This window comes from Trematomus bernacchii, unplaced genomic scaffold (genome assembly GCF_902827165.1).
Source record: "Trematomus bernacchii unplaced genomic scaffold, fTreBer1.1, whole genome shotgun sequence".
Taxonomy (NCBI): Eukaryota; Metazoa; Chordata; class Actinopteri; order Perciformes; family Nototheniidae; genus Trematomus; species Trematomus bernacchii.
In genome coordinates this window covers 224,731-240,875 of record NW_022987528.1, presented here as the reverse complement: position 1 = coordinate 240,875, position 16,145 = coordinate 224,731, and the positions used below count along the sequence as shown (strand labels likewise).

At 41.4% G+C, this 16,145-nt stretch overlaps 1 protein-coding gene across 1 annotated transcript in view; it reads left to right on the top strand.

Annotated features, from left to right (window-relative positions):
- igf2r (insulin-like growth factor 2 receptor) overlaps positions 1-12,683 on the top strand; it is a 75,150-nt gene extending 62,467 nt beyond the window's left edge. Inside the window, exons 43-51 of the mRNA XM_034121145.1 lie at positions 187-323; positions 1,466-1,583; positions 2,249-2,395; positions 3,716-3,900; positions 5,197-5,383; positions 6,810-6,959; positions 7,051-7,120; positions 8,032-8,316; positions 9,464-12,683. Of these exons, the coding sequence (XP_033977036.1) occupies positions 187-323; positions 1,466-1,583; positions 2,249-2,395; positions 3,716-3,900; positions 5,197-5,383; positions 6,810-6,959; positions 7,051-7,120; positions 8,032-8,316; positions 9,464-9,622 (1,438 nt within the window). The 3' untranslated portion in view covers positions 9,623-12,683. The remainder of the gene's footprint in view (positions 1-186; positions 324-1,465; positions 1,584-2,248; positions 2,396-3,715; positions 3,901-5,196; positions 5,384-6,809; positions 6,960-7,050; positions 7,121-8,031; positions 8,317-9,463) is intronic.
- Positions 12,684-16,145: the final 3,462 nt, after the last annotated feature.

Here is a 16,145-nt window from a genome sequence, read left to right as displayed (position 1 = left end):
TGTTTTTAAACCATCTCTTTTATGCATGTTTTTTATGAACCTGTTATTCCATGATGTGTATTTATTGTGTTTCTTTCTGTTGTCTTCTTATTAAGTGTTAATGACGATGTAAAGCACTTTGAATTGCCTCCTGAAAATGTGCTATATAAATAAACGTACCGTACCTCTCTCCTGTGTGTTCCTCAGGTACTACATCAACCTGTGTCAGGGGATCCACGGCGGGCTCACAGGATGTCCAGAAGGAGCCACTGTGTGCCGGCGCACCGCAGCAGGAGCCACACACACTCTGGGGAAGGTTTACACCCAGCAGATGACATACACTGGTGGGTAACTAAGGTCATAAGGGAATATCTGTAAAAGATCCACAAATCAATTACTAATTTTGGCAATACAAATGTAAAGGATTGAAAATATTTAATTGGAAGTTTTTTATTTTAGTTTCAGTTAGTTTTAAAGGGGACCTATCATGCAAAATGCACTTTTTGATGTCTTTTACACATAAAGATGTGTCCCCGGTGTGTCGGGGAACTCGCGCAGCGTCAGAAAATAAAACCCTCTCTCTTTTCCTCCGTACCCAAATCTCTAAAAACGGGGCTGCAACGGAGCTGATCCAGATTTGCGTCCGATATGACGTAATATCTGAAATGTGGACCCACGGCCCTATCAGAAACGTTGCCATCAGAAACAATGCCCGACTGTTTTGGACGTAATATGGTCTTTGTTTACATTAGCATGGCTAACACTCGGAGCTAACCTGTACTGGAGAGCATGTGTGTGAAGAAGCAGGAAATAAAAAGGAACTCACCTTGTGGTATAACCGGCAAGAGAGAAAGCCTTTGAGCTCCATACTGTTTCAGAAATAACCCTTGATAATCCATGATATGGCGTTTCATCACGGCAGTATTTAGTTTAGACAGTAGCTGCCGGGTCCCGCATGAACTCAGCACCCTCCTTTTTTTATACTCAATTTCTTTTTTTCTTTTTAAAGCTTTATACATAAAATCAGCACTTTTGAAACAGGAAGTGAAATAGAGGGATATGAGGCATGGCTAGAATGGGTGATCTGTTTGGTACTTTGAGCAAAACACTTCATAGACATGTTTTTTATATATCTGAGACCTATGCTATTGCCTAACAATAGCATGATAGGTGACCTTTAAATTACTATAGATTCAAGATTCAAAGGTTTTATTGTCACATAACTACAGTGTAGAAATGGCAATGAAATTCTTCTGACCTGAGCTCCTCCAACAATGTAACATATATAATAAAATACAAAATTCAAAATAAAAAGTAGTGCAAAAAGCCTATACACTTAACCTTTGCAGGTCTTACCTTACCTACCTTTCCTAGTGTCGTAAGCTTCTACCTCTACCTCTATAGTTGTAGCTGCTGTTTTATTATTACTGTTTTTTTTGTGTATATCAGAAAATGTCCTGATCATAATCTCAAACTACCTCTGCAGATGGAAAGATCTCAGTGAGTTACTCAGCGGGAGACGATGTGTGTGGAAACGGCGTGAAGGCGAAGACTACGATCCAGCTGAGCTGCGGCTCCACTGTGGGACAGCCCACCCTCATCAGGTACACAGAAACACACAGTAAAAACAGCTGGTTTGTGAAAAGATCATTTTGGATTCCACATTAAAGAGCTTGGATCTGTTAGAAAACAAGCTTTAAGATGTTATTTCATTAGATTGAATCATAACTAAACTAAAGGGGTATATATTAAAAAAAAATGAAACAAGCAGGATGAGATTTGTTACATATTCACAATCTGCGTCATTGCACCTTCACATGACGCTGTGATGGACAATGAACTACACTCGCTTGCACTTGCTAACTCTGCCTGTTAATGACAGAACAGAATGTTAAACTCTGGTTTAAGCTTACTTTGGCGTGCATTGCCAAACATAACACACTTTGTCTTTGTTGATAAATACGTTTTGTAGTTAAGAAATGTCTGATTGTCTTTCTTCAGCTCTCTTAAGTAATGTTTTTGTTTCTATATCTCCATGTTTAGATTGAGATGAAAGCAGTCAAATGTATATTTTCAAAGGCTTTTTTTACTTGACCAAATACAATATTACTTGTTTTAACTTTAAACCTGACAGTTTCACAGCATTAGCTTTTTCTTCCTTTGGTTTTAAATTCACAAAGATCCTGAACTACTCAATCTGCCACCAAGCACGAGCCTTCTTCTGTTAAACCTTTATGATTATTGATGCTATCTGTTTCTGTGCTATCAGTGTTGATAAGGCCTCCTGTGAGTTTGTGATTGGCTGGGAGACTCGCTCGGCGTGTGCGGTGAAGCAGCATGAGGTGGAGATGGTGAACGGGACGATCAAGGTCCCCGACACGGGAGCCAGCCTCAGCCTCGGAGCGCTCTACTTCAGGTGAGAGCAGCCGTCCACCTAAAATGCACTTGTTGATGTCTCTTCTACATCAACATGTGTCCCCTCTTCTCCATGTCTCTTCTACATCAACATGTGTCCCCTCTTCTTCATGTCTCTTCTACATCAACATGTGTCCCCTCTTCTTCATGTCTCTTCTTCATCAACATGTGTCCCCCTCTTCTTCATGTCTCTTCTTCATCAACATGTGTCCCCTCTTCTTCATGTCTCTTCTACATCAACATGTGTCCCCTCTTCTTCATGTCTCTTCTTCATCAACATGTGTCCCCTCTTCTTCATGTCTCTTCTACATCAACATGTGTCCCCTCTTCTTCATGTCTCTTCTTCATCACCATGTGTCCCCTCTGTGTAAAGAGACTCTGAAAGTTTCAGGAACAAAGATTCTCTCTCTTTTTGTCCTGATCCATTTCTATAAAAACCTGTCTGAAAATGAGCTGATCAGATTTTGGCCACTTGATGTCATAACGATGTTTTGGCTTGTGTAACCATTAGCCAATCAGCAACCAAGGTAACCCCCCCCCCCCCACCATATCACCTGAATCTCCTCCTAGAGCACCATTGAGTTCTTTGTAACCAAATCTCTCTCAGAGGGGCGTGGGGAGGGGCTCCTTATTTTCATCTAAAGTAACAGATAGAGAATCAGCACTTTTGAAACAGGGCTGAAACAGAGGGGATTATGGGATGCTGCAATGATCTGTTTGGTGTTTCAGCCAATCAGAGACAGGTTCTGTATATATCTGAGAGCTATTATATATTGATGAAAAACAGTATAATAGGGGACCTTTAATGCTGATCTCTGTACACCCTTCTTCATGTAGTGTGTATGTACATATGTCCCACCTTGTTGCAGAAATAAGATTTTGGTGTTGGTCTGTTTACACCAGGGCGGCCCAAAATTGGATTAGATTTGGCCCACTATATTTTCTTGCAAAAACAGTAACTTATATATATTTTTTAAATATATATAATATAAAGCGCTGTCTTCTGCTGTTTTTTCAGGAGATAAAAAAAAATGTTTGAAAAGCTAGGATAAAATAAATTATAAAATACATATTTTTTTGTGAGATAAAAAAGGTATAATAAATATATGATAATAATAATAATAAAAATAGGGATTTTCCAAGTACTCAATAACACTTACAAAAAATAATTTCATACAAGCATACAATTTAAAAATACATTCAAAATGCAATAGAATACATCAGAGATAAAGAAACAAGAGAAAGTCTCCGTTTTGTCTCTCCAAGGGAAAAGTGTATGCACTCCTGCTTTACACCCTCTCTCTCCCCCTGCTCCCCTCAGCCAACACGAGGCGTCCGGAGACATCCGTCCGAACGGCGACCGCTACGTGTACCAGATCCAGCTGTCCGGGATCACCAACCCCTCGCTCTCCGCCTGCATCGGAGCAAACATCTGTCAGGTCAAACTCAACGCGACGTACAGACGCAGGATCGGATCCTCCAGCAAGGCCAAGTACTACATCAAAGGTAATTTAGTCACTGACTTATCATATCAGGAACATGTGTTGATCCTAGTTATTTATGTATTCATTTATTTAACAGGGACAGTGCACATTAATCAACATTTCTGTAAATGTGCCAGAGTTAGGCAAGACGTTATTTTTCATCTATAATCCCTGGACAGATTTTGTAATTCAACCTAAAGACACATTTCATTTTAAACAAGTAAATACCATCAAATAAAAACATGCAACATACATTTCTGGAATACTTAATGAAAAACAGAACAATAAACAAAACAAAACAAAAGAACATGTTAAAACACAGGCAGTGGGTTGTAAGGAGCAGATTGTGTCAGTGTTGGCAGAGCTGATTCCTCACTAACCATGTTTTGAGTTGGGACTTAAAGGGGACCTATCATGCAAAATGCACTTTGTGATGTCTTTTATACATAAACATGTGTCCCCGGTGTGTCGGGGAACTCACGCAGCGTCAGAAAATAAAACCCTCTCTCTTTTCCTCCGTACCCAAATCTCTAAAACGGGGCTACAACGGAGCTGATCCAGATTTGCGTCCGATATGACGTAATATCTGAAATGTGGACCCACGGCCCTATCAGAAACGTTGCTATCAGAAACAATGCCAGACTGTTTTGGACGTAATATGGTCGGTGTTTACATTAGCATCGCTAACACTCAGAGCTAACCTGTACTGGAGAGCATGTGTGTGAAGAAGCAGGAAATAAAAAGGAACTCACCTTGTGGTATAACCGGCAAGAGAGAAAGCCTTTGAGCTCCATACTGTTTCAGAAACAATCCTTGATAATCCATGATATGGCGTTTCATCACGGCAGTATTTAGTTTAGACAGTAGCTGCCGGGTCCCGCATGAGCTCAGCCCCCTCCTTTTTATTTAATACATTTTTTTAAAGTTTTATACCCCAAATCAGCACTTTTGAAACAGGAAGTGAAATAGAGGGATATGAGGCATGGCTAGAATGGGTGATCTGTTTGGTATTTTGAGCAAAACACTTCATAGACATGTTTTTTATATATTTTTATATATCTGAGACCTATGCTATTGCCTAAAAATAGCATGATAGGTGACCTTTAAGTAAACTGAATGTAGTCTGGTCTCTGATTGTAGGTAGGATTTAGTTCCATCGCTGAGCAGCTTTAACAGAAAATGAAGACTGACTGAAAGAACCTTTCCTGAGTGGAATAATGCAATCTCCTCTCGTTGCATCTCTTGTTATCCTATTTGCAGTTATAACATAAATATCGAATTCATTTAACAATAGCTTCATGTCTTATCGTCTCTACAGGAGGGAACCTGGACGTGATGGTGCCCTCGGAGTCGGCCTGTGGACGTGAGAAAACCAAAATGGTGTCGTCCACCATCATGTTCCACTGCAACCCGTCGGCAGGCGTCGGCATCCCAGAGTTCATGCTGGAGACGGACGAGTGCCAGTATCTGTTTGTGTGGCACACGGACGCTGTGTGTGGGCTCACGTGAGTTAAAGGGGACCTATCATGCAAAATGCACTTATTGATGTCTTTTATACATAAAGATGTGTCCCCGGTGTGTCAGGGAACTCACGCAGCGTCAGAAAATAAAACCCTCTCTTTTCCTCCGTACCCAAATCTCTAAAAACGGGGGTACAACGGAGCTGATCCAGATTTGCTGTCGATATGACGTGATATCTGAAATGTGGGCGGGCTTTACACCCACGGGCCTATCAGAAACTTTGCTATCAGAAACAATGCCTGACGTGTTTTGAACGTAATATGGTCGGTGTTTACATTAGCATCGCTAACACTCAGAGCTAACCTGTACTGGAGAGCATGTGTGTGAAGAAGCAGGAAATATAAAGGAACTCACCTTGTGGTATAACCGGCAAGAGAGAAAGCCTTTGAGCTCCATACTGTTTCAGAAACAATCCTTGAAGTGGTTTGGAACATGATGGCGTTTAATCACGGCATAATTTAAATGAATCTGCTGGTAGAATTCTGAGCAGGCATTAGCTCCACCTGTCTCTCTCTCTGTCTCTCACCTGTCTCTCTCTCTGTCTCTCACCTGTCTCCACCTGTGTCTCTTTCACCTGTCTCTCTTTCTCTGTCTCCACCTGTCTCTCTCTCTGTCTCTCACCTCTCTCTCTCTCTCTCTCTGTCTCTCACCTGTCTCTCTCTCTGTCTCTCACCTCTCTCTCTCTCTCTCTGTCTCTCACCTGTCTCTCTCTCTGTCTCTCACCTCTCTCTCTCTCTCTGTCTCCACCTGTCTCTCTCTCTGTCTCTCACCTCTCTCTCTCTCTCTGTCTCTCACCTGTCTCTCTCTCTGTCTCTCACCTGTGTCTCTTTCACCTGTCTCTCTTTCTCTGTCTCCACCTGTCTCTCTCTCTGTCTCTCTCTGTCTCCACCTGTCTCTCTCTCTGTCTCCACCTGTCTCTCTCTCTGTCTCCATCTGTCTGTCTCCACCTGTCTCTCTCTCTGTCTCTCACCTCTGTCTCTCTCTCTGTCTCTCACCTGTCTCTCTCTCTGTCTCTCACCTGTGTCTCTTTCACCTGTCTCTCTTTCTCTGTCTCCACCTGTCTCTCTCTCTGTCTCCACCTGTCTGTCTCTCACCTGTCTGTCTCTCACCTGTCTGTCTCTCACTTTTATTAATTCAGTAGTTTAACAGCAACAGGGTAAGGATGAAAAACAGGACAGCACAGATTAATAAAATCAAAGATAAAAATAAAAATTATAAAATAACTATCAAATAAGAAATGAATTCAAATGAAAATATATACATATTAGATTAATAATTAGATTACATTATTAATTGTGTCACATTGTTGACCCCTTGTTGTGCAGCCTACATATACATACATGCAGCAAATACCCTATACTCCTACGAATCTTCTGTATACATATCTTCGCCTTCTTCATTTTCTCGCAGAACTATTGATGCAAAGTCCTACGACGACGACGACAGTGTGACTCCAGTGATCACCAGACGCAGCCAGACGATGAGTCTGATGCTGAGCGCCCTGCTGCTCAGTCTCACCGTGTGCCTGCTGGGACTCCTGCTGCACAAGAGGGAGAGGAGGTGAGACCAGGAGCATGGGACAAACGCAGAAACATTGAAAGATGTTGGCAGAATCTTCACATACGTCTGTCTTGTTATTTCCTCCCAACAGAGAGCTGGTGATCCAGAAAGTAGCTGGCTGCTGCAGGAGAGTGAACCAAGTCTCCTATAAATATTCCAAGGTAGGTTGAACTAATTATTTATAACAATCTGAATTTGAAATGTTTATATCATATTCAATTGATATCTTTGTGAGTTTGCTGCATGGATGTATAATAAGAAGTGGATACAGCGTGGGAGGCGGGGCCGCGTTCATTCCTATGAGAGTTGCTCATTGGCGCATGAAGACAAAATGGCCCAACTTTTGAGAGAGAGAAACGTCACGAAAGTATTCATATAATCATATAATCCGTTCTTATTGTGCATCCATGGGTAAAGGTACAACTCATGTAGTACTGAACACGTCACATGAACGTGCCGGGCGGCGCGGTCCCGTGGGTTAGATGCGCGTTCATAATACCGAGGAAAATAACTCTCAGAATAACGTTATTAGCACATTTTACAACTTGAGGACCGAATGTTTTTAATAAGGGCTAATACAAACGTTCATACTGGGTAGTTTATTTAGTTAAAAAAAAATTATCCAACGATTTACAGACGTCTCTTTCCCAATGTAAGTCAATGGGAAAAAGTCTTTCCGGGCCCAGCGACTGATACGGAAGTGTAGTACCGCCGTTTGGCCACAACGAATATTTTCCTCAGAGTCCGGCGCACTTCCTGGGGGCTTGGTTTGCTGCTGCAAAAAAAAAGACACGACACACCATAACAATCTGTGATGGACATCCCTCTCTTTTTTCTGACATCTTATAGACCAAACAACTTATCAATTATTCTAGAAAGTAATTGTTGGATGGTTATTGGCCTTTGTTTTGAATGAAGACAGAACTTCTTCTGTGAATTGACTTTATCTGTTTCATTGTGTTGCACTGTGGGAGGAGCCTGTGACCTCAGATGTTCATCGTCATAACTACCCTGTAGCTGTGTACAAATGACAATAAAAGCCTTGAATCTTGAACCAACTTGTAATCCTCAGGTGAACATTGACGAGGAAGTTGGAGAGGAGGAGATGGAGTGGCTGATGGAGGAGCTCGAAGGCCCTCCCTCTACCTCCTCATCTTCACAGCGGGGGAAGAGTAGCCACGGTAACGGGCACATCAAAACAAAGCCGGTGAACACGGACGGCCTGCGCTCGTTCTCCCTGGACGAGCAGGACGACGACGACGACAGCGAGGACGAGGTGCTGAGCGTCCCGGGGGTCCGGGTCAAATCCTCCTCTCTGTCCCGCGTCTCTGCAGCCAGTCGCAGCCCCTTCCTGCAGGTGAGACACAACATCTGTCCAGGTGTTTCTACCTGCTCTTCAAAACCAGACAGAGGATCTACCTGGAGCTCAGTCTCTGTAACAGATAAGATAAGACTTTATTCATCCCAAAGGAAATGTACGATACAATAAACACAGCAGCATAATAATACAACTGTACATTAACAGTGCAGTAAAAAGAGCAATTCAATATCTACAGGAAACATACACATCATTAATGTAAATATTAACAGTATTTAGTAGTGCAAAAAAACATAGTGGCAGATACGTAATTGCACGTTATTATAGAACATTATTAATAATAATAATATTGCGCAGAGAGTGTTTTGTAATGATGGTATTTATATTGCACATCATGGTGGTGTCGAAGTTCTCACCCCTAGATTCCACCGGCTCCGTCTGCGCCAAGTTACGGCCTCGTTACGGCCTCGTTACGGCCTCGTTACGGCTGCGCCGCGGCGTTCACCGCGATCGAGGCCACTCTAGTCAATGGGTGTTATTCCACCAGACGCGTCGCGTTACGGCTATAATAATAATAAATGTAATTTATATAGCGCATCTCATCTTCGAAGACAAATCTCGAAGCGTCCCAGAAGCGTCTCGGCGCTGGGCTCCGCTAAAAATAGGCGGCTGGTCTATTTTCGACGTGACGCGAGGCTTTGCACTGCGCCGAGCAGGAAGTGGAACGTTCAGAGCATCCAGTCAATCCCCAAAAGAAACTCATTTGCAGACCCTATCCCTCCGTAGTCTTTCAAGTAGGAGGAGAAATGCCAGCGTTCTCCTCCGGTTTACAGGCACTGTGCAAATTATATAGAATCATTATGATGATGAATGCCCGCGAGGTGCAGTGGGCATGCATGACACGGCGCTAACAGTTCACGAGTGAGTGTGCGCCCCCCCCCCCGTCAGAGTTGTGTACAGACCGACGGGGTGATAACGTATATTGACGGAAATTGTACGATCCTGTCCATCAAAATGACGGGCAACGAAAAAGTCTAACGCAACCTCTGCCTGGGACACAAAAAAAGATTCTGATTCGTGTGACCTTTCTCTGTATTTACATTTCTATAACGTGTCTCTGTGTGTCTGTGCCATCTTTTGAAAATGTTATTCACTAAACCCCCCTCTCCGATGTGTTTGACTCCAGGAGGAGAGCGACGAGGACCTGGTGGGCCTCCTGGAGGACGAGGACAGGAAGAAGAAGAGCAGCAAACCTCGCTCCTCAGGCGTTAATCACGGTAACAACACGGCAGCAAACAGGAAGCGGGACGAGGAAGACAGCGATGAAGACCTCCTCAGGGTGTGATGTCTCTTCCTGCTTCCCGCTCTCAACCAATCTGAACTCTTCTCTCTCAGTGAATGTCTCCATAACAGCAACAAAGACACACCAACAGCAAATTGAAAGCAGAAACCTTTCCTCTCTTTTGGGATTTATTTTGTATTTGTTGGACTGCACCTTTTCTCGGCCTCAGACTCGATCTGTCTGTGTTCTTATTTATTGATAGCTGATTATTTAAAAGGGTCGTTTTTTGACCCGCACCCTATTTTCTTTCTCACATTTTCTGTCATCATTTCTGAAATAAAATAACTTTCCCTCGTTTAGTTACTTTGATCCAGCCACATGTATCGAACTAAAAATCAACCCCAGATGCACAAAAAGCATCTTTGACTTTGCAACGAGGCACGTCGGTTAAAAAGCTGAACATTAAATTATATTTTTCTTTTATTTCTTGGGTTTATGAAATGAAGTCGTGCCATTGCTTTAGCACTTTATTGTAGCATTGATTAACTGATGATGTCTCATTGCAAGCGAAGAAAACATTTGGAGTTGATTTTTAGTTTCCAGGATTGTGAGTGATGACTGTGGGAAGATGTACGATTAAGTAGCTCGATATGGAAAGCATATTTTAGGAGAAAGACACAAGCTATCAAATAAAAACAAAGGGGGGGTCAGGGAAGGTGTCTGCTTGTTGTTTCTAAAGGGAATGAAGACACCCGTCTTTTCTTGCTGTTTACAGTTGCTATAATAGCTCTCGCGATGCCTTCCTGATGAATCGTGTCCGGCGACAGACTGATTAATTTTTTTCTCGTTTTTGATCAGAGACATTGTACAGGATTATGTTCTATAATATGGACGTTTTGTTTGTTTGTTTGTTTGTTTGTTTGTTTGTTGTCCTCACTGGTGAATTGCTCACACATTTGTTTTTATGATTATTTAAGTGGGTGTCTGTCCTTTGTGGAAATAATAGAGATGGCCTTAAGTGTGAATGGATGGTCGACGAGGACGGAGGTTGAAAGTAAAATATGAAATGTTTTGGTTTTTTTCAGTTTTCAATCCCCTCCCCTTCCCTCCCCCCAAAAAGCCATATTCCTACCCTCCGCCGCTGGCACTAATGTATTGAAGTTGAGAAGTTGTGTTTCCGCTTGCACGCTGTCGTACATTAAAGGCTCAGCTCTGGTGTTCAGGTCTGTGATTGTGGATGTCGCTGCGTTGAAAAGTCCGATTTTTTTTTTTTTCCTTCTCTCGAAGCCAGTTGTGCTGGAATCAGCCCCTTCTCAGCCAAACGCATGAAACTAAACGAAAGAAGCATTAAAGTATCAAGAATGCGAGCAGGTTACTTACATTTAACATATTGTCTGCTTTATTATCTAACTAGTGTAAAGATGGGAGATCCAGCGCAGAGATATCTGGGTAAAGTCAATCAAACTACAGTGTGCACACATGAACTGAGCAAGCCTACACAGTATAAACAGAGTATTCGTGCTCCTTTGGTCCCAGACAAGGTTTTTTGACTTTTTCGGTTATACAATTAGGACTCATTTAAAAACCCACAAATAGCTGAAAATCTGCACCAGTGTAGTTTTGGCCGCAACTAAACAATATTTTCATTTTCCATTATTAAAAAGTCAAAAAATAGTGAAAAGTGGCCCTTTATAAATCCTCCAAGAGTCCAAGGTGATGTCTTCAAATGTGTTTGTCCAAGCAATATTTTTGAAACTCTGTAAGTAGTAATAATCTCTGGGACACTTTTCACTTTGTTTTTATCACAGACTTGATTATGTGTAAGGTGATAAATGGAATAATTGATAATGAAAATAACCATTAGTTGCAGACCCAAGTATCGTCCATTTTCTTATATCAGTAAATACGAAATGGGGTTTATTCTCACCTGGACAAATGACCTGAACTGCACACTTTATGTTGGTGATTGTTCAACCTGTTGATTAATTGACAGAACGTGAACAAAGTATTGATTTGACATCACAAACATAATGAGCATTTCTCACATCAATTACATAATGGGAATGACAGAACATTCACTTTTGTGTTTTTCAGTATTTAATCCACAGAAACTAGAGATATTATCAAAACATGTCGTGCAAAGAAGGCTCACCTTTCAGGGTATTTCTAAAGCTTTTTACACAAGTTTTTGTAGGATACCATTTGTCCAAAACACACACAAAAAGGATAAAAAAAAAAACCTTGAAATGGGAAACAATCAGTATTTTATATGGATGAGTTTGGGATGTCCCATAATAATTAACAAGAAGAGAAAAACATTATGTCCGTCGTCTCATGCTCCGGATGTTCAGTCACTTATTGTCCAGAAGTAAAATATCCAGAAAGATTTGAAGCTTTGTTCACATTTTGTTCTAAATAATTAATTATCATGTCACCTGTCGACCATATCATTAAGACAAGTGTTAGAAAGAGTTTAAGACAAATAAATTGAGGTTTAGTGCAGAGTTCATAGAACTAATCAATTAGTGCTCTTATAACTGTCCACAATCCATGTCTATCAATTAAAACCACTCCTCGGTCCAACATCCACTCCGCGTGTAAACCTCAGTTGTTGTCCTGAAAGTGTTTGACTTCCTGATCCATTAGAAGGAGGTTTGAACTACCTGTGTTTGGCACTTTGAACTCAGCTCATATCTCACGAGTGAAAGTCGTAACACTGCTCGTTACGGAGAAGAAGGATGGTACCGTTTTTAATATGTGAAGTCTTCTTATTTTCCATCGTTGCATAAAGTCTGTTTTGCTGTATTTAGCAACCAAAGTTAGCGTGGCTCGTCTGCATGGTACTCTGCGAAGAAATGAATGGACATTTCTTGTGCTTTTTTTTGTCTGCACTCGAGCAGAGAGATGCTTCAGTGACGTGAAAGTAATCCAAATACAGATAAATGATCTTGTGGCGACTTTAAAAAAAAAAAAAAGCACAAGAAGTTTTCTCTGATAATTGGGTACTATGGGAGATCATTATTCAGTTGGTGTACGTTATGTTGTCTGATATGTTTTTCCTATTTAAAAATAACATTGATGTAAAAAGTATTGCATTCTTTGAATAAATACGATCTGCTGTTTATCACTGCTGTGATCTGATAACATGCCTCATGATATAACTCAGACACACACACTCCGCAGAATCTGCACTTGGACTTGTTTGGAAGGACTTGTATTGAATAACTTTGGTTTGAACTTGGGTTTAACATAAAACAAAATGTATACATAATTTCTGTTGATTTGGGCATGTTTCCTGGACAGGCTACTTTGTACAGACAAAGTTAATAATAATTGTAATAGTCCAGTTATAAACGACATGAATCAAAGATGTGTTGCTGTATTTTAGTGGTAAAAAAATGCATTCATCATCATAATTATTCTATATAATTACACAGTGTCTGTAAACCGGAGGAGAACGCTGGCATTTCTCCTCCTACTTGAAAGACTACGGAGGGATAGGGTCTGCAAAATTAGAGTCTTAAAGGACTTGAGACTTGACCCTGATTCAAAGGGCACGTGACCTGGACTCCTCTCAAAGGTATCATGGCTTGTCTGGGTACACTCATTGGTTTGGACATAGGGCCGGTCCTTGGCATCTAGCAGTATAGACGAATGCTAAGGGCACATCCATCCATGGGGGGAGCCGAAAATTGTGAGGAAGAAAAACAAAAATTCATACTATTAATGATATTTAATAACACAACAATTTCCCAATTTGGAATCAATAAAGTACATCTTGTTATCTTATCTTAACAGAACTACGCCTACATTGCGTACAGCGCCAATAAACTATGGGGCTCCCCCCCCCCCCCCCTAGTCAGGTCAGTTGAAGTGCCCCAGGGGGGCAGGGGGTTTTCTCTGGACTGACACTTGACCTGCGGTGACTCGGGGAAAAAGACGCTAACTAGCTGATCATAATTAGCCATCACCATGTGGGAAACTAACAAAGCTATCTGGTGCCCAGGGAAGAGAAGAACATGAAAGAGGAGGGGAAACGTGACAAAGGTACAGTAACATTAATGTGAGGATGAATCAAAAGCCAATTGAATTTATGGAACAGAATATTAACTTGCTAGCTTACTTTTAGACGACAGCAAGGTCGTTTTGTTTGCTAATCACTAGTTATATTTAGAGTTAACGTCAATTACTCCCACCTTCAATTCCATACCTACCCTGTATCTTGAATATGCTGTTACACTTACTTAATACTTAGTTACTTAACTGCTTCTTTGCCATCTGGTTATATGCTAAAGCTGAATCTACAGGTGCTTCTCAAATAATTACTATATCATAGAACTTTTTTTCTGTCATTTAATTAAAAATATGCATAAAGTGACATATTTCAAGCCTTGTTTGTTTTAATTGTGATGATTACAGCTTACAGATCATGAAAATCACTAATCCTGTATCTCAAAATAGTATAATATTAGATGAGACCAATAAAAACAGATATTTCTGAAAAGTGTGTTCATTTATGGTTCTCAATACTCGGGGCTCCATTTGCACAGAAACAATCCCTGATGATTTGAGACTAGATGTTTACAAATATGGGAAAGGTGACAAAAAAGCCCATAACTTGAGAATTATCACTCTTTTCCTCTTCAGATTTGCTGAGGTATGAACCAGGTGGCTGTCCTACATCACCAAATAGTCAGACAATTATTTAACTAAAGAAATACTGAATTTTAGTCCTGTAAACTTAGCTTTAGTTTAGACGGAAATTGTACTTTTTGGTGATAGGAACATGACTCCATCACTTTTCTCTCATTTATCAGAAAACAGAAATCCCTAAAAAAATATACCATTACTGAATTGTCTAGGGTGCTATTGAACACTAGCCAGTAGTTGTATGGAAATATCTGGTACATTTCTATTGCAAATGAGATTTCTTTAGACATAGGCCTACCTCTTCTCTGATACAGTCACATTCCGAGTGGGGGTAAGTGGCATAACAGCCTATAAGTTAAGCATGCTCACTCTGATGGTCATCATATTTGGAGAGGGAAATACCAGGTGGCTGAACTACATCACCAAATAGTCAGAATAAGAGTAACCCAATAAAATAAAGTGTATTAGTTCTAAATGGCAAGCCTCTAAAACATAGGTGTAAATAGTACAGGTTTTATTGAAACTGGAACCTTAAAGGTCCCATGTCATGGCCATTTCTACTGATCATATTTCCATTGTTGAGGTATACTAGAATAGATTTAAATTGTGCAATTTTCCAAACTCACATTGGTTTCTTATACAGCATCTCTGTATAGTATGTGTATTCACCAGATATTCACTCTCTGTCCTAAACGGCTTGTTGGAGCTCCTGCCCGCCCCCTCCCTGTGAGCCCAGTGTGCTCTGATTGGTCGGGACGTTGCGAGGGCTCGTTGCTGCGAAGCTGCTGCGAGGAGCGGGACAGGTTTCCGGGTCGGCGATACAGCGAGAAGAAGCGAAACTCATCCTGAGCACACACAAACACTCACAGCCGAAGTAAAAACAATAAGTGTGGCTTGATATTGAGTAAGAAAAAGGTTTATAACGCTGTGAGAATGGGTCTGTGGAGAGCATTTCTCCGCCATCCCAACTCGTCTATTACCAACCAGGGGAGCTCTATGCAAGTCAATGGGGACTCCCTGTTAGTTAGCCAAGGGATCCTGGTGTGGGAGGTGCTCCGCGGATTGGTCCATTTGGGCCAATCCGGTCATTTGTTGTTGATTTGGGTGTTCACACGTCACAGAACCCAGGAAGCAAACAATGGAAAAAGAGAAATCTCCAACGAGGCGTTCTGGGGCAGCATAGACAGGTCTTTTCTGTGTTAGAGTTTTACTCCCTACAGGGTGTACTTTGAGGGTTTGTGACTATGCAGACCGTTTACATGCAGAAAAAACCTTCATAACACACAAGGGGACGGGGAATAACCAGAAAAGCATGACATGGGCCCTTTAATTCAAAGTACAGTATACAAATCATCAAATAATTCTGTGAGAGGTGAAGTATATAGATACTAGAAGCGTTAGGGGACACATTTGGACATTCTGCACAGCAGGTGCAGAGCTCCGTACAGGGAAGGCCAACAGAGAGGCCTGGAACCTTCCACTCTCTCCACACTTTGCATCTTTGCAATACAAGACTGTATAACTCCATACCAAGGGTTTGGGTTCGGGCTGGGACACCATATCGCTGTCTGAAACATTGCTGTTGAAATGCATCCTCTGTTGGCGTCAGATTTTCAGAGGCTGCATCTGTTGTTGATAGGGTTGCAAAGGGGCGGAACGTTTCCAGTACATTTCCATGGGAAGTTAGCTGGGGAATTTGGAAATATTCCATATTGAAATAAATAAATACATTTAAGTTTTCCGTACTCTCGCGGGAATATCTCCGCGAGCGAGCTTAAGTTTAACTTTCGATTGCATGATATAGCCCAGCGCAACACCTTCATCACACATGTTGCCACTTGTTTGTACATTACATTACATTACATGACATGTTACTTGTTAGACGCTTTTATCCAAAGCGACTTACATACTCAATACTGTGGACAATCCCCACAGG